General features: G+C 38.5%; 2 protein-coding genes across 3 annotated transcripts; both read right to left on the minus strand.

The window, feature by feature from the left end:
- Positions 1 to 3,445: 3,445 nt before the first annotated feature.
- Positions 3,446 to 11,530, minus strand: tm9sf4 (transmembrane 9 superfamily protein member 4). Its single transcript, XM_037239805.1, has 18 exons — positions 11,474 to 11,530; positions 10,163 to 10,273; positions 9,572 to 9,671; positions 9,347 to 9,503; positions 9,040 to 9,172; positions 8,652 to 8,775; positions 8,459 to 8,580; positions 7,731 to 7,842; positions 7,408 to 7,478; positions 7,184 to 7,316; positions 6,875 to 6,956; positions 6,699 to 6,774; positions 6,434 to 6,517; positions 6,087 to 6,262; positions 5,927 to 5,990; positions 5,652 to 5,771; positions 5,245 to 5,334; positions 3,446 to 4,474 (listed from the first exon to the last, which is right to left on the minus strand). The coding sequence occupies exons 1-18, from the start codon at positions 11,489 to 11,491 to the stop codon at positions 4,325 to 4,327; spliced, it is 1,923 nt and encodes a 640-aa protein (XP_037095700.1). The 5' UTR covers positions 11,492 to 11,530; the 3' UTR covers positions 3,446 to 4,324.
- Positions 11,531 to 11,643: 113 nt separating this feature from the next.
- Positions 11,644 to 21,098, minus strand: hck (HCK proto-oncogene, Src family tyrosine kinase). Of its 2 annotated transcripts, XM_037240226.1 has the most exons (14): positions 20,907 to 21,098; positions 19,100 to 19,250; positions 18,562 to 18,690; positions 17,691 to 17,724; positions 16,996 to 17,089; positions 16,798 to 16,893; positions 16,346 to 16,449; positions 15,395 to 15,544; positions 15,143 to 15,295; positions 14,888 to 15,070; positions 14,088 to 14,164; positions 13,153 to 13,306; positions 12,831 to 12,962; positions 11,644 to 12,629 (listed from the first exon to the last, which is right to left on the minus strand). In XM_037240226.1, exons 3-14 carry the CDS (start codon positions 18,679 to 18,681, stop codon positions 12,427 to 12,429), a joined length of 1,500 nt encoding a protein of 499 aa, XP_037096121.1. In that variant the 5' UTR covers positions 18,682 to 18,690; positions 19,100 to 19,250; positions 20,907 to 21,098; the 3' UTR covers positions 11,644 to 12,426. The 2 variants fall into 2 exon arrangements, with proteins under 2 accessions (XP_037096121.1, XP_037096111.1); XM_037240216.1 differs by lacking the exon at positions 19,100 to 19,250.
- Positions 21,099 to 22,094: the final 996 nt, after the last annotated feature.

The raw sequence follows: 22,094 nt of genomic DNA on the forward strand, positions 1-22,094 counted from the left end.
ATGTCAGGGGAAAACTATCCATCATCAGTTTGTGGGAATATTTAGATGAGATTGTCGTTATTTCACTATGTATAGACCAGGGGTGTCAAACTAATTTTTGTCACTGGCCACATCATAATTGTTTTCCCTCAGAGGGCTGTTATGATGTGAACCCATATAAATGTGTGATTGCCTCATATAGCTGTATACTACATACACAAATTGATGGATAACTAGCTCTGAAAACTGAGGCCAGTAAAAAAGGAATTATTCAACTATCATTTTATTTTAAAATAAAAACTGCTTGCACTACATGAACATTAGTAAAAGTGAAGACAATTTACTATTTTGATATTTTACCAAACAACGAAGTCGACGTGCAGAACATAATCTGTCTTCATGGATCACATAAAAAAAATTGGTGGGTTGATTCTTGCACGCATACCTTGAGTTTGACACCTGTTGTATAGGCCTTTTTTATTTGAGGAGGAGGGAGTGCCGTGAGAATTTTCAGATGTAAACTATGTACCCCCTGCAAAACTGAAGAAGTCTAGAAAATGCGCATTGTCACAATAAAAGCACTCAAACATTGAATTAGGGTATATGTATTTAGTTTGGTACGGTAGCAAAAAGTGCCATTATTGTGTAACTTATCTTTACAGGTGTGTGTAGGCTTCAGTAGTTTTCGTATATTATTTGTGGTATATAATCAAAAACATCTTCTCTTGTGCTGCTATCATAGAATAACAATGCTTTACATCAGTAAATCAACACAGCTTGTCCTTGTCACAAAGACGGTGAAACCTCCCACCAGTGTGCAGTAAAACTGAATGATGACGTATGCCCACAATTATTATTTATACAACCATTTCATTTATCCCAACCCCCTGTTGTGCAAGGAAAGTCTGTTGCGTTTGTCCTCATTGGGATTTTGAAGATGCTTTTTTTTCCCCCTCTAATGTTAAGTAACACTGTAAAATGTTTTCAAAGAGTTGGTGCCAAGGACAAAATGGTTATCCCGGTCTTAGCTGTGATTATGCAAAGCGTTGAAAAGCGTCAAAGCGCTAATTTACAATAATGACTTTAAAATATAGTATACGTGAGTCTGCATATTTATTGCAGAGCAGGTCATGTGCACATAGCGTGAGGGACAGTCCATCTGTTTTTTTGAGTCCCTATTTGGACAAGGAAGAGTTGCATCACTAATGCTTTCATTGATCACTGGGCCTTTTCATTCATCACCAAAGGGTCATTATAATGCCTCCATCTAATGACATTGTTCAAACGCCAATCACTCACGTCTGAACAAATAGCCTGCATGTGCCACTTTGTGGGAGCAGTGTACACATTGTGAGAGCCATGGGGATGGAAAAAAAAGGAACATTTTGGGGATGCATTCCAATACATAATCTAAGTGATGGGAGAAATTTGATGGCTGGGTGGTGACAGACAAGATACTCTTAAAACAGCTGGATCAAAACAATAATAATACTACTAATAATAATATATACACTTTAGGATATTTAAAAAAAAAAAAAAGATTTGCAGACAGATGGACAAACAACCAGACAAATGATAGACAGATGATAAATGGCCAGACAGACAGATAGATGACAATAAAATGGTAATAAAATAGCTAGCAATATCTCTATTTTTAAAAAGCGAAGACAATTTGCAATTTTAGTATTGACAGATGAATTGCACATTCACGGGCCACATAAAATCACGTGGAACCGTATTTGGCTCCTGGGCCTTGAGTTTGACACCAGTGGTGTTGAGACACAAAAAACATGATGTTCTTTCTTCAACCCAAGTGTGTGACACAAGTACTGTTGTATATATATCTGATGTGTGAAAACGAACATAAGCTTGACACTCTTTCCTGTCATCATTTGGCTTTAATGAACCAATCAAATCCATGTCGTCTTGAAGCACTAAACAAATTGGCACACGGGGTTGAACTTGAACATGCGGCGCGCATGCACTCCTCTTATTCTGCTCAAAGCTGCTTTAAATAGGTTGTTTGCTCAAATGTGTCCAGGGTAATGCAATAGATACATCTATTTTTGATGACGTAAATGGGATCGTGCGATTTAATTCCACAAAAGCTCATGGCCAGCTGCCAACCTCTCAAATGAAAGCCCACGATTGCCACCTTGTGATAGATGACATCTATTGCACATAATTGTGTCAAACTGGGTGGCCCTTTGCATTACTAGGTAAATAAGAAGCTTGCAAGTTCAAAGGGTTAGTTAACCCTGCTTTAGAGTTTCGGAGCTGCAAAATTTGCATGGCTTGACAGTTCGACCCCTAACTTTGAGTCCACCTTATTCCTACACCTCCAGGATCGTTTGCATAAAATGTGGGAGGCCCTTTCGGTCGTTTTGTGTCTATGGATGGGTGCGACTTCACTTTACAGATGAGCAATGTGGAAACGCCAGGTGTTGCACCTTTAAAGATAAAATATTTCAATCTCGCTCCTTGCTCGTCAAGCAGGGTAGGGACAACGAAAAAGCGCCCGGGGACAAGTTACAATCACGTTTAACTACATAACAAACTTTGACGTAATGAATCTCAAAAGAAGGCGAACCCAGTCTTATTTACAAACAACTGCAGTTATTCTGCAAAGTTCATGGGATTTTATGGATATTAATTAACATCCATAAAATCCTAAATATTGCAGCGATACTTCTAATAATTTTGGAGGTTGACAAATACCACACACATTTCAATAATACCCGATTTTATATTGTGGGACTCACCCGTTGAACTGTCAAAACACTTTTTCCTCGTCTGGGAAAGCCAGTCAAAACCAATGCTCTTGTCGTCCTCGGTTAAACTTCTGCTTGTTAGTAGAACTGCCGGTGTTGCGCAACAAGCTCCCGAGGCGTGCAAGACATTGTTCAATGCGATTACGGCTATTGATCGCTCAGTAAAGGGTGTGTAGAAAACCGTTCAAAAACACCGCTCCATAACCAATGGGAGCATTTTACCCAGTTTCTTGTCGGAAGTTCCTCCCACATTAGTTCCCAAAGGAAAGGTCCCAGGATTAAGGTGGATGCTTGAAAAATGGTAGATTTGGCGAGAATCGTAAGTCAACCCATGTGATTTGCTTTCACAGGAACACAAAAAAGTGAGTGGCAGACCAGATCTGGGCCTCAGTCCTTGAGTTTGAAACCTACGACATAAGGCATAAAAAGTGACCATATTAAAAACCATGGTATCTCTTGGGAAAATCCAGATTTCTTCAGATGCTGAATTATGGTTTTTCATTCATTAGAACTGGCATCTCTTCGACAATTCTTGAGATTGCAATTTATTCTGCTCGCAACGGGATTTAGACTGTGGCCATCCAGTTCTTAAGGCCAAATTCTAAAAGTATAGCAACAGATAACCCCATGGGTTTATATGAATACATGTGGAAAGATAATGACCTCCAATAAAATATGATTAACTACCACCGGCTGTCAGAAAATGTGTAGCTTTATTTAGATCCATAACCAGCGGGAAGAAAAAAAAAAAGGTTCTTGGATTAAAAATACTACACCTGTCACTTATTGAGCATAAAAAGGTTTTTTTAAATTACAACTGGAATTCTAAACACATTCTTAGTATGACTCTTGAATAAAGACCACTCTCAGACCACTGCTTTCACATCTTTCAATCATCAGGCAATACAACGTATTTGGTACATTGAGACGTTTGAGGGTAAAAGGTGCTACTTTGATCCAGTTGTGATTTAAGTGGTCACACAGAAAATGTATGGAAACATCATTTAAAAAACGAGAGCATTTAATATACCATATGCATTTCTGTGTCACAATGTAAATCAGTTAAACATAAGACACAAATGCGGCACAACCACAGGTCACCTCTCCTTCGACAAAGTCTCTCAAATGAGGTGAAAATGAAGTAACTGGGAATATTTGGATGAACAGATCTAGAGCCAACAAATTAAATGAATAGCAATAGCAGAACTGAAAACATGGATAAATTAAGTTCAAAACACAAAAAGAAATAGACAAAAGGTTCAGAAAACTATTGTTTGGCCTACTGTTTTGTGTGCAAGGGGAACCAGATGAAGACGCAAACAATCCCATCAAAGAAAACCTCCTCCGAGTCTCCATCTCAGTATACGTGGGAAAAAAAGCTGGGGTGGCAGGGAAGGAGACACCATTTTACGTGATCCTGCCAGTGGGTTTAGCTGTTTAACTGAGGGGTAAAAAAGCAACTCTTGCTTTCCCTCCTCTACACACAAGTCAGTGCTTGTTGGACAATAAAAATCCTTGTATAAAAAAAATGTGAATGTGACAAAAAAAAAAAAAAGACGACAGCAGCAATTGGCTCAGTCTATCTTGACTGCGGCGTAGATCTTCCTAATGAACATGTAGGCGGCATAGAAACCGATTGTGCCAGTTAGCAGCCAGAAAGACAGGACCATCAGGGTGGTGTAGCCAAAGTATAACAATGATGGGATGAAATCCACAATGTCCAGCTGCAGAAGAACCAAGAGGGGATAAATTGTCAGATCACATTTCTCATCTGATGTTTTTTTTTTGTTTTGGTGAAAAGCCCAGATTTTTCACACCTTAAAGCGCACTAAAAATCCTTTGACTGAAAAATCAACAGTGCACCTTGTAATTTAGAGCACCTTATGTATGGATGGATGTCGACTTTTCATTCATCTTTGATTCAAATTCCTACTTGATATGTTCTCATCATCATCTAAACAAGGGGTGTCAAACTCATTTTTTCCACGGGCCGCATTGTAGTCATAGCTTCTTTCGGAGGGCCATTATGGCTGTCAACCCAAATAAATGTATGAGCACCTCATATTATATACAGTAAAAGCTACAAAACAAACTGACAAATAACTCGTTTTCAAATCAGACGAGTAAAAACTGGTCAAATATTAAAAAAATATATATATATATTTATGTGAAGACAATTTGCAATTCTAGTAATGACACACGAATTTGATGCACAATGTGTCTTCGTGGGCCACATAAAATGTGGTTCCCAAACTTTTTATTTGCAACGCCCCTTTGGAGATGAAATTACTTTGGATTTCATTATCAAGCAGCCCTACTTTAATATGTATTTTATTAGAATGTCTTGCTTTCTACGCAAGATTACCAGGAGAAAACCAACATGAGCACAGAAAGAACAAAAACTGCACACTAGCACACCAACACACATTCAATGACTGGAGCAATTATTATTGAGCCCCATGTACTCTCCATTGATAACAGTATGAACTTTTACCTTGTTGACAAAGTAGAAAACGGCATACACGAGGACATAAAATGCTGACCCTCCTGAAACCAGGAAAGTTCTCCACCACCATCGATAGTCCTGTTTATGAGTGTTAAGAGACACAAAACAAAAAAACAGTCAAAGTTGCGTAGAGCACTTTGGCCAAAGTTAATTCTGAAATTTCACCCAAAAGTTGAATAACTGAATAATATATAAGGGAGATATAAAACAAAAAAAAAACAAAAAAAACAGGAGGGGTCATTCAGTGGCTACTGGTCAACTATCACAATGTAACAGTAAATATATAATTTTACATAATCAAAAATTATATCCTACTCTTTCTTTAAAAAAAAATAGCATCAACATTTGAACATGGTGACATTCATAAATTTTACTTTATGAAAAATTATACATACCTCTGCACACAGCTGGAAATAAACCATGACAATGCTGATCTGAGAGCAGGAGACTACCAATATGATGAAGACCAGAAACAGGAAGCCAAAGAGATAATAGAATTGATTCTCCCAGATGGCCTAAAGAAGTCAAAGTACAAGTTAATGTACATTACTGCAAGGGAGTGCTGAGAAAGGAACAATTCATTACTACCGTCTGTTTGGCAAATAAACATACTAAAATGTACGTAACAGAGAGAAGACTGCCTTCAATTTGTAACAGTAATGGCACTTACACTAAAAATGAAGAAGAGCTCTATGAACATGGCACCAAATGGTAGGATCCCCGCCATCAGGATTCTAATGAAAGTGGGGAAAAATAAAACCATTGTAGCATAAACGAACAGGCCTTGAATAAGCCATCGAAAAGATTATTGGAGTTGTGTCAACCCTCACCCCACAAACTTGTTCATGTACCAGCGCTGCTCTGGGACCTGCCGAGGGATTTGGTTGGTGCGCACGGGGTTGTCATACGGCTGCTTGCGGAAACCAAAGTAGTAACCCAGGTAGACCAAGGGCATGGAGATACCAAACCACATGCACAGCAGAGCCAGCATGGTCGTGAAAGGCACCTGAATAAGGCATAATGACGCTGCAATTGTTAATTTTGTGTTCATGTAGTGGAAACTTGCTGCAGGGCTCGTATCAACAAGTCCATAACATCTGGCATTTTGAGAAGCTCTGCTAATTGTCATTATTACAACATGCAGATCGCTTGGTCTATATCCTGTTTTGACACTCACCGCCCCAGAGGAGTGCTCTCCCCAGATGAAACAGTTTAGGATGAAGCAGATTCCAAACACCACAGCTGGATACAAAGTTGCAGTCTACGGGAGATAGCACAAAGCTTTTCACATGTCCAAGTAGCAAACTGAGTTCACAAACAAGAAAAGTTTTTTCTTAGTGATATACTGGATGTGAATGGGCCACTTTGTACAAGTAAAGTTGGGACCCAAGGTCAAAAAAACGTTACGTGCCCCTGTGACTGAAGCTAATTTGAACACTCACACAAAATGCTCCTTTTCTCCACCGATGGCCTTTCAGTGTGCGGTAGAGTCTCCCGGCAAAGTAACCTCCGAATACACTGCAAAACGCCAACAACCCAAGAGAAAACATCTAAACACCATCTAAAACCTGATTCGCTCCATCTTCTTGGGGAGGAATCAAAAGTCAAAAGATCTCACCCCATAAACATGAAGAGGAAGCATGCAGTGGTCATCAAAGCTCCTCTACTCGAAGGAGATAACATGCCCAACATGGCGACAACTACACAGAGAGAAAGAGGAAGAACAATCACTCATTATCGAAGAATATTTGCCGTCTGTGGCAAACTATTATCTTAGATGTTTTGTTATAAAAAGATTTAATTTTACTTCAAAAACAAAGATTGTTTGCAAGTTATCTTGAAGCACTGTATGAAGATATGTACGCAGACATTTAGTTTTTATGCAAAAGTAAAGGGTAGGATTAGCGCAAATTCAATAAACACTCACAGATGACAATGAGGATCATGCAAAAGAGCTGGATCCCTGATCCTAGAAGTGAGCTGAGAATCATGGGATACTGAGGTGGCCTGAAGACATCACCATGGACATTCTTCCATCCTGACTCTTCCATTGTGTCCTCCTGATTTGTGCAAGGCAGAAAAGAAAACAGTCACATTGCTGCAGCATCTTGGTCCAGCAGGCAGAACAATCACATTTCACCAGAGACTTACAATATCATCCTCTCTGTTGTAATTAGCAATGTCCTTCCTTAAAGTTCTGATGATGATCATACTTAAGATACCTGAAAGGGAAAAGACATAACACACGCATTTCTTTAAACCATTTGAGCACGGTGAAAGCAATTTAACAGAAAGTCCCTCTACAGACTTCAGGGCGGATTTGTTTTCTTTAAGTAATTTTCACTAGTAATGATGTGTAAAGTATCATTCTAACCCAGAGGAAGAAAAGTAGTAACATTCTTGTCCATTGTGAGTATATGTATATTTATGATCTAATCTGGGGCACACATTTGTGTAAGATTTGAAAAGCATACCAGAGAGGAAGAAAACCACCACCACAGAGTTGACAATTGAGAACCAGTGTATCTGCACGTCGCTCATGGTCAGGTAGGTGTCCCATCGAGAGGCCCATTTCACCTCACTCTCCTGCGAAGGTCAAAAAGCCACTCAGATGTTTTTACCATATATTAATCTCGCCGTAAAATAAAATATATTTAAAAAAAAAGATTAAACTACAAAGACGTCCTTTAGAAAGTGATGCTGATTTCATTGATTGCTTCAAGCTTACTCTCCCGGACATTCTTGCCACTTTAAAACTGTAGCATAACATCATCTTTCTTAAAATCTTCTTTTGTAAGCTCTTTCTTTAGTAACTGTTCATTATGATGTCTCTGAAGAGAAGTATTAACCCTAACACTAACTCACACTGACAATGCATTTCCCATTAGACAGCGATTGTAATAAATGTAATTGTAATCACATCTCATATGTGATTGAGATTTGTGTTGCTATTGTACTGCTATCTCAATTGGCCTCATTCGCAATAAGTGCATACACACAAGTTATGCTGAAATTGTGCTGACACACAATTGACGCACAAATCCGTGAATCATCATGTCCTCACTTGAAATACTCTTTCTAGCCAGGTTACGCTTCAAGACTGATGGTCTAACTGTGTGTCAAAACATATTGGGTCTGTTGTTCGGGGTCTGAGCAACACAAACGTGTTCTGTTTTCAAGAAAAGTCACAACAGCCACTGACCTCCCAGTGCACAGAGTACGTGAAGAGAACCTCGTTCTCCTTGCTGGGGTCAATCTCCAGTGGAGCGGAGCTGCTCGCCTCTGGCAAGGTGCAAGTTTTCTCTTTTTGCACAGCCATCAGATCTGGGAATAAACACAGGCCAAGTTCCCATGTGGATTCAGACAAAAGCGTAGCAACAAGTGTCGACAACTACCTTCTACTTTTACACTTTGGGGTACGACCTCAAATCGCACCACTCTGTAATTGTGCTGCTCTCCCTCTTCCAGCTTCTCCCGATGGAAGTAAATGATGAAGGAAAGGTGGTTGTGCAGATAAAACTGTGAGGGAGCGGAGAAAAAGCACAAAATTTGTAAAAACAATAATAAGTGGCATTTAACCAAAATATTCAAACACATTTTGACTCAACTCCCAAAGTTCTAAAATTATGGAACTGAAGCAACTCTCCATTTTAGCATGAAGAAATGTTGACATTATATAAAAAAACAGAAAAATTCAATAACCAACCAGAATATAACGGAAGTTGGAAGTACCCAAAACAAACAAAAACATACTCTGCATTCGGAAATGCAGACATGATCTACCTTGTTGTTGTCCACAAAGCCCAGCCTGTAGCCATGTTCAAACTGGATATCCTTCATGTCCTTCTCTTCTGCTCCTGCTTCTCGATTGAAATACACCTCCAACCTGGTGGCTACTGGCAGATTATCTGCAATACTAAACAAATATAGGAAGGTGTTGGGGTTTGGTTTCCTTTGCGGAATAACATCTTCAAAGCTTGGGATAACGGGCATATTGATGGAAATGTGGTTTATATCGAGACGGAGTGATAGTCTTGCTATCTGCACTAGGGGTTACTGGCTCTGGTAATAGATAAGAAAAAATACTCACAGGTGGACGTAATACTCCTCCTGTATTCTCTCTGCAAACAACTTGCTTTCGGCTTTGCTGAGTTTTTTCTTGTCGCACACCACCTCACAGTTCTTGTCCTTGTTCATTTCCACACTGAAGGGGGTGTTCACAATTCGGTCTCCACGCAACACCTCACCTGCAAGAAAAAGCTATTTTGAGAGTTGCAACATTGACACATTACTGATAACTCTGGCCACCACTTACCAAGGTTCTCTCCCTTGTAGACAACAGACTGAGGTTTACAATATGGCAGGGAGTAGTATTCATAAGGAAGCTGGGTATGAGAGCTTGTCATCTTCACAGCCTGCAAGACAAACGATGAGACAGGTTTTGACATTCAGAGATTTCTTCAAGTTCAAAGCAGTTTTGACCATCATGAGAAGGGGCCACCGATGGGGGCATCCACTTTCCAGGATGACCAGGCTGCAAGTGGGCCACATTGAACACATAACGCGATGCTGTATAATATTCATTGAAACAGTATGATAGTCCATTCAATCAGATGAAGCGCTGCAGGAAGACCCCTTCAGTGAAGGTTAATGCAAAAATTAGCACCCGTCAGTTATGTTTCCACGAATCAGACAATGATGCAGCTGAAGCCTTGAGCCAAATATTTTAAGTGGACTTATTTTTGTGGTCGACTTATTCGACTTTTTTCCCTCCCCAGCCCCTAAATGGACGGATAATTAAATTCCTTCCTCCTGTTAAATTTCCAGCTCCGAGAAAAGAAAGACGCATGTCTTTATTTAAACAAAAAAAAAAACAAAAAAAAAATTTAGTTGAGAGTGTTCATACCTTAATATCTACAACATCTCCTTCATGGAAGTCCCGGGGAGCAACACCAGGAACGTAGAAGGGCAACACCACAGGGAACAAGGACAGAAGCAACAAGGCCCACCACCTTTCCTGTAACACACATAACAGGTTATGTCAAGAATCAATCAAAACAAATTCATCAGCGATTCTTCAGTGTAGATTACCAAAAAAATGGCACTGCAGACGTAGACAAACACAAAATGCACCCCTTTAAAAAGTCAATACCAAAGTTCCTTGGAAAGTGATTAAGCAGTTGATTAGACAATGCCGTTAGCAAACAAACCGAGAGAAAGACTCAAGATATTTTCTTACTACAGACGGTTGACTAACGCTGGCAACGTTTTTGTTTTTGTCCGACGGCTGGTCGGAGGGTATCATTCGGAGAATCTACAGTGTAGATTTCCATTTGTATACAAGTTTTTGTGCCAGGTGTCAAGTGTCTCAGCATTTTAATCACTTGTTTTTTTTTGTCATCCTTGCAGTGATTTCATTCTCATCTCTGAATTGATTTTAATCTAACACAGCCAAATGTTTGTCGCTGCCTTCTCCTGTGGCCCAAATTCAAGATGCGTCCAGTGGTTGGGGATCGTTGCCACAACATGGATCCTTCAGTTAGTTCCTGAAGTTACAATAATTGACAGTAATGTTGTCAGCAACAACAGTTAACATCTCACACACGCAAGAATTATGTTATTGGGCAGCGATAGAATAAAACTGAACGTCTATGCGAAAATGGAATTCAGACAGGATAGGCAGCTGAAAAGCTGTACGTTCTACATTCCTCTGGTGTATAGCTTAAGTCTGGAAAAGCTTCACTTAAATGTAGATAGATTTGCAAGTAGCTTGCCCAACACTAGTTGTTGGAAGTTCCTTTCGGTAGCAACTGATGCACTGTCAGCAATATGAGTGATGCAGCCTGGGATGATAACAGCTAATACAGATCCCAAGTTCGGCTGTCTATTCAAACATCAATGAATAAATGAATGACAGTCTGACAAAATTGTCCCTGGCCTCCCTCTACTTTGTCAACATAGTTTAATGGAGCTGACCAATACGTTTTAGGAGGCACAGTAAAGAAAGCTAAGTGACGTTAGCTAACTATCAGGAAGTTAGCAAGCGCGTCAACACCGGACAGCAGCCAAATCGGCCAAATCGGTTCTAATTCTCAAACATTTATCTACCGAATAATCTCGAGACGCAAGTGACCCATCAAGACACTGTATCCGTCTTAAAATTAGAAGAGACAATCAGAAATGGGTGGTTAAAAGGAGTAATGATTGCTTCACTCACCATAGCCGCAGCCGCCATTTTGAATACGTGTCATTGGTGACGTCATAGAACGCGTTTTATATTTTTGGTAGAATTACAATGCAATGTGGATGTGACTCATTCATTACAATGGACCCGCATATAGTAAGAAAAAAGCATTTATTTTGGAATCACTCACCGAGACAAATAAATGTTTCTTAAATATTAAAATATTTTATTTTAAAAGTGTCAATATTTGTTGAATTGCCACAAACGAAACAAGCAAAGGGACTTTAGGTAAAAAAAAAAAAAAAGAAAAATCTGGGCTCTTGAGTCTAGGAATGGAATCAACATAATTAATTCATCACTTCTTGACAAACATTCCAAAAAGACCATTGAGAGGTTGTTTTGCTTTTATGTGAGCAATATGGCAGATTTTTACATGTAAGTATAAGTTATTTTTCCAAAGAGCAAAATGAAGGCTAATACATAAGTGAGCTTTCCTTTCTTCACAGAATAAATGACTAAATCAAAACAAAAAAGCATTCAAGGATGTCTCACATAAAAGAAAGCAAAATATAATTTAAAGGCACAAATACCAAGACATTTTGAAAGCCCTTAATAAAAGTGGTCATTCAATCATTCTTTCTCAAATTTGGATCAAGTAGCTATCCTTGAGCTTCCACAACTTTTTTTTTGCAATTCATACTCCAACATACAACTTTAATCTACTGACAATTTGTGCAAATTGTGGTGGCAGGAAATTCTTTAGACTTTAACTTCTGACAACAAAATGCCAGGAAATTGTTAATTGTTAATAATTAAAATGGTGCTTTTTTTTAATTTAAATAAAAATGTTTTGTCCACAGCCGGCTGAGACATCAAGTTATTGAGACGTACAGATGGATTGACAGAGGATACAGGAAAATACTTTAACGTTTTTGTACAAATACTACATCATGAAACGGACCAAAAAAAAAAAAGAAGAATGTGAGTCACGGTTGCTGCTGGTACTGGCTCTCTGTGGCTGTGTAGAAATCCTCCAGGACACTCTTTAGGTAATCAAAGGTTGGACGGTTATCTGGTTTGTTCTTCCAACACTCTAGCATGATGTCATAGAGTTCCTTGGGACAACTGTCCTGACGCTGCATTCGATAGCCTTTCTCCAGTGAACGGATCACCTCTGGGTTTGTCATCCCTAAAAATAAAACCAATTTGGTAAATAGCCTCTTGAACATTGAGAGGTATTACGATGATCTCCTGTGGAATGTTTTGCGAGGGAAATCTCAAAATACCAAAAGAGACAAAACTACACATAGTTTGGTGATAGTATACTGGATAGTAGTGGCTTTTATTGTTATAGCGCGAGGGAGCACTGTATCAATAGTGAAGTTGTTACCTGGGTAGGGTGTACGTCCATAACTGATGATCTCAGTCAGCAAAATGCCAAAAGACCAGACATCTGACTTAATAGTGAAACAGCCGTAGTTGATAGCTTCAGGTGCTGTCCACTTAATGGGAAATCTTGCTCCTGAAGAACCATAAAATAGTATTTAAGTTTGCATTCCACACATCTTCTCGTACAATAGTGGTGAACTTTAGATTCAGCCAGTTCACAAATCACTCTTCTTTAAATTTAGGAATCTTGGTTGCGTTACTGTGTTCTTCTGTGTTCCCAGCTAGATTAAGAGGAAATTAAATAATACCGCAGTAAGTCGTACCTTCCCTTGCTGTGTATTCATTGTCTTCAATGATGCGAGCGAGGCCAAAGTCAGCGATTTTGCATACTAAAGCTTTATTGACCAGAATGTTGGCGGCCCTCAAGTCTCGGTGGATGTAGTTCCTCTGCTCAATGAAGGCCATACCCTCTGCTATCTATGGATAAACAAGTCACAGTAATGGAGTAAGAACGTAATTCCTCGCAGTCGGTGTGACAAAATCATGAAAATGGGAAATCGTTCAGTTCAGTGCAGAACACATTGGTCAGTTTCTGTTGGCACCCTTTTGCTGGTTTCCTACGGCAGTGATACGATATTCCACAAAGTGTTAACGTATAGCGTGCTGTTTGAGGATTAGCCAAGAATCGAAACAAAACTTCAAAGGACTATTAGGACTATATTAAAAATAGAAATATACTCTAATGCCATAAAATGATCAGAATAAGCTTTTTTTTCTGGAAAAAAAAAAGGGGTTTTTTTTGCATTTCAGGCTGACAAAAACATTCTTATGTACTAAACTACTTATTTGTCATTGGCAAATGAAAAAGTTGCTCAGTAACAAAGAGGACTGTTATAGCACAACTTAATTAAATGGGCTAGGTCCAGCAGGAAAAAATGTATATTAATGCACGTATATACACACAGATGTCACAAATATTTGATCATAATCTTCCATGTTTGGAGCGGAGAACTGATGAAAATAAGCACAGTTGGTTGACATTTCGAGTGAATAAGACATGAAAAGCCAAATGGTATGGATTTTTCTACAAATCATCTCAAATTACGTTTGCAATAGCACTTTGATGCCTTACTTTGGTCTCATCATGTGTCTGGCTCAACTAATCCGACACAACCCATATGCACATATGCACCTGTGGACTTGCTCCAATGATTAAAGATAATCGTTGAAGATCGTGATGTGACCGAGAGATTCTTACCTGGGCAGAGAAGTCGATGAGCTTGGGAAGTGGGACGCGACTGCCTTCATCACTCTTGAGGAAGTCTAATAAACTACCTGTATGCATGAGCACAGGCAAACATCATAAGAAAAATGCATGTTGGGCTTTCATTGGCAGTGAAGAGAACATTTTCATCTTTGTATTTTGTTCCCCCATGCACTACAACGAGACAAATATTTTTAAAAATATACTGAGAAGAAATTGAAAAAAAAAAAAAGACTGACTCTGCGAAGGTGTCTAAACAAGAGTATGAGAAGGGGGTCGACTGTATCACCACTCACCGCTAGATGGCAGACATAGTTGCGTTTGCCGTGTCTTACTATATACATAGTGCCTACATTTTCTTGCGGATTTAGAATGTCACGCTGAACAAATACAGTAAGTCAACAATATTAAAATTTTGAGTCAGTTGATTTTTGTGCGAGAAAAAATAATGCATGAAATGAGTTGTTGCACGTAGTGTTGGCTTGCTCAGCAGTATAGTGTCATCCTTGAATCATAATTTTTATGTATAGCAAAAGCACACTCTTCCTCTCCAAACACCCGCTCTCAAAGTAATGCTCTCAAAGTAATGCACGGGCGTCGGAGTGATTTGCAAGCACAAATCATTGTGATGATGAAATATGACACCGCAGCAGTAGTTCACAAAGTAAATGCAAAATTTGAATTCAAATATAATTTAATGAAATTTGAATTCAAATATAATTTAAACTATATCTGGTCTTTGGTTATCTTAATCAACAGCCTTTATCACAACCTCTTTTGTGCACATATCTTACCTTTTTCCATTAATTCAGTGATAATATAAATGGGCTCTTCCTTGGTGACCACAGCATGGAGTCGCACCAGTTTGTCATGCTGTAAAGTCTTCATCAGATTGGCCTCAGCCATGAAGGCTTCTACCGACATGCTCCCAGGTTTCATGGTCTTCACTGCTACCTTGGTGTGTTTGTTGTATGTCGCTGAAAGTAAAATGCAAGATATTCAAATGCAACCCACTAGCAGAGTGGGAAAGATGCTTGAATGCATCGTACCCAGCCAGACATCTCCAAACTGGCCAGCACCGAGCCTTTTCTCCAGTTTAAGTGATGACCTTTGGATTTCCCAGGCGTCTTTCTCCCAGGGCTTCTCTGGTTTAGCACTCAGGCAAGGGTTGGTCAGGGGTTGGCAAAGGCCATCACCTTGCTCTAGAGGGAATAAAAAACACACACATTGCGATGAATCACAAATATACAAGACTTCTGCGTTTAGGTCTAGTTCATCAAGTTGAGCCAAGTCACACTCACTCTTATAATGCTTGACCAGGTCCTGCAGGTTGCTGAATGTGATCCGGGGAGAGATGTAAAATCCTCCATTGTCCAGCATACGGATCTTATAATGTTTAACAGTGTCACCAGATGGGCCATCGGTGTCCCTGACAGACAGGGAGAAGCTTCCTGTAGTTAAAGAGAGAGAGAGAGAGAGAGAGAGAGAGAGAGAGAGAGAGAGAGAGAGAGAGAGAGAGAGAGAGAGAAGAAATCATGTTAAATTAAGCTTTTTTTTTCCACATCAGTCACTTTCCTGGCACATGTACGACCACTTTGAGTAGAGCCAATAAATCACTGCTTAAAATTCACCTATTCATTTATGTACAAGCATACTGACTTACACTTACCAAGTGTTACTGTGATCTCGACTTATGTCAATTATTTACATGTTCTTGCAAAACAAGGAAGAAGAATTGTTTTACTGTTCTCTACTTTTTATAACGGTCATATTTTACATTGCTTTGTTTGCGCACTGAATCAACCGGACTTGTGTACTTCCTCAATTGTATCTGTTTTTAAAATTACAGTTTGAGAATACTGTATGTACGTACGTATAGTGTATAAATATATCTGGAATGTTTACACCACTGTGAGCAATTAAAAAAAAAAAAACACTTCTTCAATTGTATATGGGGTGAACAGTCGCTCATTTGCAGGAGACAGGACTGGTCCTTCATAACGGGCACATTTTTAGCAAAGCTTAAAAATATTCAGTCAACATCCTGTAATTCTTGATCCTAGTGGTTTTCAAAGCATTACACGGACACGTTAGCATACTTGGGACTGCTTTGAATTGTGGAAAAAAACAAATAACAAACAATGACTCCCTTGATGACAAAATGTTCAAAAGTTAACCATCACAATTTGGCACAACTTATACTATAACAAGTTGGGCTCTACTAAGTTATGAATAGTTTATACTTGACTCACCTTTGTTGGACTCACTGTCTCGGATCAAAAACGATCCTACTTTGTTTCCAGGGGCCAGAAGCTGCCTCTCGGCATCTCTCCTGCTCACTCCCTTAAAAAACCACCTCAACAACAGGAAACAACCATTAGAGCAGAAACCACATCTCAGTCCAAAACAAGGTGCTGTGCTCTTTCCTTTCAAGCTGTGTTTTGTGCTTGTATTTTACTTAACTGTCATGCTAAATTAAAAATCACATTTGTGCAGCACTCCCATGAAAAATACAGAGCAATACAGAACAAGAAAAGCATTAGTTGATTTATTTAGACTTTAGAGGACAGAAGTTTTATGATTTTGTGATGCAAAGTGACACAAACCACGATTTGACAAACAGACACGCTTCTCTTCTTATTTGAATAATTTTAAGGTTATTTCTGTTGTCAGGTCATTTTATTACTTGTGTAAGTCTACTTACTCCTCTGCCTCCAGGGTATCTTTACCAACATAATTGCTGGGGATGAAGCCTTCTTGACCTGTACTGATCGACATCGCTCGCCACCACTCCCCTGATCTATAGAGAGAGAAAACCGCAGATATTTACAGAACGACTTTAACTTCTATCAACAATCCAACAAGAAAGGAAAGATATGTCACGGGTGACTCTCCTACTCACTCTTCCAAAATTTTAAGTTTGTCCCCCTTCTTGAAGCCAAGGTCTCCATCATGAATGGCATCATAATCATAAAGTGCAATACCAATGTTGTCTCCTACGTAAATATGGGAAAAGGAGACGAAAAATCATGTATATTAAAGTGCTCATGGATGAATATCCATCCTTAGATTTGCAATGTCCATCATGTCCATCCAATAAAATAGCTTGAAAAGAAAACAGCTTGCACTCAAGTGTTTAGTGTCAATAGCATGAACATTACTCTGTTAAATATAAATGGAAAGGGAACCTATTTAATATCATTATTAACAGTTTATTTGAGCTTCGGTCCAGAAAACTAGGAAGTTGTAAATGTCAGCCCTCCAACAAAAAAAATATGCAATGGAACAAGATCTGATTCTGACTTTTTCCCAGAACAGTGTGTCGCCTGAAATGCTGATGCTGTCACTATGCACATCCATATATCCATAAACTATGTTCATTGTTAGAGGTTCATCTTTACTCATGTTAGGCACCTGATATAGGATGTACATAGGATTCATGTGGCCTAAACTAATTCTCTGCTTACTTGTGTGTATTGCCTTACATGGTGCTGACCAACGTTGCATAAGAGCAATGTGATACATTGCAGATGATGCAAGTACAAGTAGCCGAGGTTGACAATGAAGCAGAAGGATTTAAGAGACGGAGATACGAACCATCTGTTATATTTGCACTGGATGGCGTTTTGCTCTGTGAACCAAAAAAAAAAAGACAAATCAAAACTTGAATGTTAACAACATTATAGATGACATTACACGGCAAGTTGAAGTACTTATTTGACAGACAGGAAGGATTTGTTCTTATCAACTTTAAGTCTCGGGGCTGGTAGTTTTCCCCTTGTGAAGTACATGAAAAACAACCAGGAAGTAAAACTAGCTGTGTGTGCTATATAATGCTGCATCTACAGGTTGACTGATCTTGGTTGTTGCTTAATAGTGAGATTTCAATCACGCATCTGCTGCCATTTTGACGCTCTGCTTCTGCTTTCGTCAATTCTTATTTCTTCACTTTGGGTGAAAGACAGGAAGCAATGGCCAGAGGAACCACCTAATACGAAGTAGATAGCAGCAGTGCACTTCTACCCATGACACACATCCGAGTCCTTACAATATGCAAATTGCCTGCACATAGATCTTTCCATTCTTCATTTTGCAATACAACAATCAAACAAATAATTCATTCACAGAGACATGCCACACTTTCAAAATGGCTAAAAATTGTATTGTATAAAATGTTCTGTTTTGTTTATCTATAATAATTTTGTCAAAAGCATGACACAGACATGCTATGACATCTGGGAACTGCTTAAAACTGAAGGGGAAAACGTCTGACATACTTCTTTAAGGAAAATAAGAGGATAAGAAGTTATCACAGAAAATGGTACCTCTCAAAAGTTTGTTACACTTTCTGTTGTTTTGAGTTTTTCAATTGTAAAAGAATTGTAAAAAATACATTCTTTCAAATGGATTGGATGGAAGAATTCTTTGTGTTACATTGCTCCACATTCTTTTCACGGTGATTGCTTACAACTTTAGAATTTCCCGCTGTGGGATCTTTGACGTAGTGGGTTGTCGGTGCACTTTTCTGCATGTCACTGCTCCCTTTCCGAAGATTCTCCCGATCCTTCTTTGAGCCCACACAACCCATGGTGATGTCCTGGTGGTTAAGAAGGAGACACAGCTTTTAGATGCCATTGAAGACCTATGCAATATTTGCTTGTTGTTTTGTTGTGAAAGGGTTGGCTGATATATGAAATCAATTCATGTATGAGAATTTAGTGCATAATGAAAAATCTCATTTCACTTTCATCATCAAAGAGTGTTTTGTAATTTCACTAATAATAGTGGTTAGCTTAGTTTTGCACATGTATGGTTTGTAAGATTGTTAAAATTTGAGAATGGAGCATAACTTTATGGTATTACCCTCTTGAACTTAGAATAAGTACAGTAAGCACAGTAACCAAGGAACAGGAAGTGGAAAAATGATACAAGAGGATACTCAGGTGAAGGGAAAAAAAAGAAAAGGAAGAACATTATGTGAGAAATTAAATGAACTTGAAATGAACCTACAGGGGTGAAAAGGTAGGTTGCCCAAGAATAACATCAGCTTTTCTCACAGGTCCTTTGAAAGTTCTACCGCATTTCCCATGGCGCAGAAGCCAAGAAAGTTAGTGCAGCCCATGGATGAAATGTGCAGCAAGGTCTCCCAATCAATGACTATTTACAGTACAGACACCAATTACCATCATACAATTCATGGGTGTGTAAAATTATTTTTAACAGTAATTTAAACCTATGTGTGTCAATGTGTATATTATTAGGCCAAATATTGAAGGATATGTACATTTTTTATCAGGCCATTTGGGTTATTTCAGTTGTCACTTGACTTGTATCCAAATATCCCCAAAAAAATATTTTAAAAAAAATTCATAAATTCTGCCAGGGCATGTAAACATATGAGCACGACAGTTAAAACAGTTGAAGTTAACAATATATGTTACTCTAATATATTTGACAGTTTGAAGATTTAATTACTGGATATTTTGCGTATCACTGGACGGAGCCCACATTCTACTTTGAGAAGAATTAGATTAGATCACTAATTAGAGCCCTGTAGTAAACAATGCATTTAAAAAAAATAAAATAAAATACAGTCCCAAAATATGGGATTTCGAAGTTACGTGCGGAGTACAGTTAACTAGCTCGGAAAGCAACAGCACAGGAAGCCATGCTCAGATACAGAGTATGTTTAAGATCATGGCCTGCCTAAAAGTGTTTTCATGTAAATGTTAGCTGTAACTTCACTATTTTTCATTTTCTGTTTTGTGTTCTATTACAACTTGCGTTTTGATGCTAAACTTGAACTGAACATTCTGTTGGTTGCAATCTAATTGAGAAAGTCATTGAGCTTCCTTTTCTTCAAACCAACAACTACAACGCATAACCCCATAGACAAGGCGTGTCAAATTGTTTTAGTCTTAGGACATGTTTTTTTTCTCAAGCCATTAAGACTTTGATAAACGTATGCATAGTCATCTCAATCTCTCATCTTAATACATACAGTATACATGAATGTTCTTATAATTGATTGTTGCACATGTTTTTTTTTTTTACAAAAAGGAAATTGAAATCAGATCGTCCGTTCAATTTCTGTTAGAGACCTGGTTTAAAAATGCATCTGTTAAAATTGAAGAAAAATAAATTCAGTTCACTTCTTCTGTCAAAATAAAAATACAAAAACAATTTTATAAGAAGACTCCGTATTTGCTTTAGATTGCCACAAACTGTAAAACGATTGGACAACTCTTACTGATTGCTTCAATTCAATCTCCAAAATTGAATGAGGCCACAACCTCTTAAATATAAAACAATTCATTTTGCAGAATTGTGGGTTATTGAATTTTGCCTGGAATTTTATAGTTTGGACTACAGATGATTTATGGGTTGGGTATGATGTAATGTTGGCATTTTTAAGAATAGTTTGGGTAACATACAGAAGAACTCTCCCATTTTAAGTAAATTATTTATAAAGAGTAATCCTCCAAAGATAGAGCAGATCTGAATAGGATAGTGCATTCATACATAACTATGGCCCACGAGGGCATGATATTGATTCATTAATGACTACACATTGAAATAGTGCTAGAATCACTCAATTAGTGTATTTTGGAGTGTATTTCAACCTGTCTTTTATCAGAAAATAAATGTTTAAAATTGCAATAGCATCTTTCAGGTATGTGCACACTAATGTTTTGTTAAATCATTCCATGTGTTAAAGATCACAATTAATAATTCAGAATGTTTAGAATGTTATTTTTGAGCACATTTTGCTCAACAGTGACGTCACAATACTTAAAACAACAACAAACTCACCGTCGCTTTAACCAAGTACTCCTACGACGATGAGTTTAATAAGATAGTGATTCTTCTGCCAGAGTCCCGTAACTGAAATTATTCCTCATTTCGGTCTAACCGCTTCCATTTTTTGCGAATGTGCTTCAAGATGAGGAGCACAGCGACGCGTCTGTGACTTGGACGAGGAAGTTGTGAGAGTGCTGTTAAGCTTGAGCGAGCCGACAAAAAGGGGAACCAGCGCTTTCAATCTTCCACTTTTGCACTCTTTTCCCTTCTTTACATTTGAAGTACAACTTTGTATTTCTGTATGAGCTTTTCCTGGAATTGTAAATATATATATATATTTTTTTTCAAAATGTAAGCCACTAAGTAGAGCTCAGTATTCTTAAACGTTATCTTTAGTCAATTGTTTTGACGCCTTTGGAGGTCGCTACAGAGTCATCCTTTCCGTCTTCTTTCTCCTACTGAATATTCTGCATCCTCCTCTCCAACTAGTTTTGTTTTCCGGCGAAGTGGCACCAGCTTCAATGGGCATTACCGACACTAGTGTTGACTCGTGAGTGAACAATCCGTTCAAAAGAACGAATCCTTTCAGTGAACGAATCACTTCCTACAGTGATTCGTTCTTTTTTCAGTTCAGACTTCAACCAGTAGGTGTCGGTAATGCCCATTGAAGCTGGTGCCACTAAGTAAACAAAACGAAGAAGAAAATGACGTCACTTCCCGTTCACGAACGTCATTTTCTTCTTCGTTTTGACACGCCTTGTCATTTTCTTCTTCGTTTTGTTTTACGGCGAGGTGGCACCAGCTTCAATGGGCATTAGCGACACCTACTGGTTGAAGTCATATGAACTGAAAAAAGAACGAATCACTGTAGGAAGTGATTCGTTCACTCTCGTTCACTGAACAGAGCCGTCCTTTCGAACGGATCGTTCACTCACGAGCCAACACTATCTCCAACGCCAACTGCCTTCATGTCTTGCCTTCTCAAAAAGGTCTTCCTCTCTCTAGCTCCATCCTCATTGTCCTTCTCTCAGCAAACCATGGAACCAAGTTGAAAGTGATTGATTACTGTTTATTTGAAATAAAATGTTGACAAAAACCTGTTGATCTTGGAGTTGCATTGGCAATAATTCTCAAAGTGTGGGAAATGACAGAAGATGCACTGCCTTCAGCGATTTTAAATTGAATATATTTGCATTTTTA

The sequence above is a fragment of the Syngnathus acus genome, chromosome 2, assembly GCF_901709675.1.
Source record: "Syngnathus acus chromosome 2, fSynAcu1.2, whole genome shotgun sequence".
NCBI lineage: Eukaryota > Metazoa > Chordata > Actinopteri > Syngnathiformes > Syngnathidae > Syngnathus > Syngnathus acus.

Excerpts from the sequence above, each read along its gene's own strand:
- hck (XM_037240216.1), bottom strand. The coding sequence starts at position 18,681 with ATGGGTTGTGTGGGCTCAAAGAAGGATCGGGAGAATCTTCGGAAAGGG. Across the intron at positions 13,307-14,087 it reads TCATCGACTTCTCTGCCCAG|ATAGCAGAGGGTATGGCCTT; the intron begins GTAAGAATCTCT and ends GTTTATCCATAG. Across the intron at positions 12,630-12,830 it reads TGGACGTACACCCTACCCAG|GGATGACAAACCCAGAGGTG; the intron begins GTAACAACTTCA and ends TTTTATTTTTAG.
- tm9sf4 (XM_037239805.1), bottom strand. Across the intron at positions 8,776-9,039 it reads GCTTTGTGGACAACAACAAG|TTTTATCTGCACAACCACCT; the intron begins GTAGATCATGTC and ends GCTCCCTCACAG. Across the intron at positions 4,475-5,244 it reads TTTTCTACTTTGTCAACAAG|CTGGACATTGTGGATTTCAT; the intron begins GTAAAAGTTCAT and ends GTTCTTCTGCAG.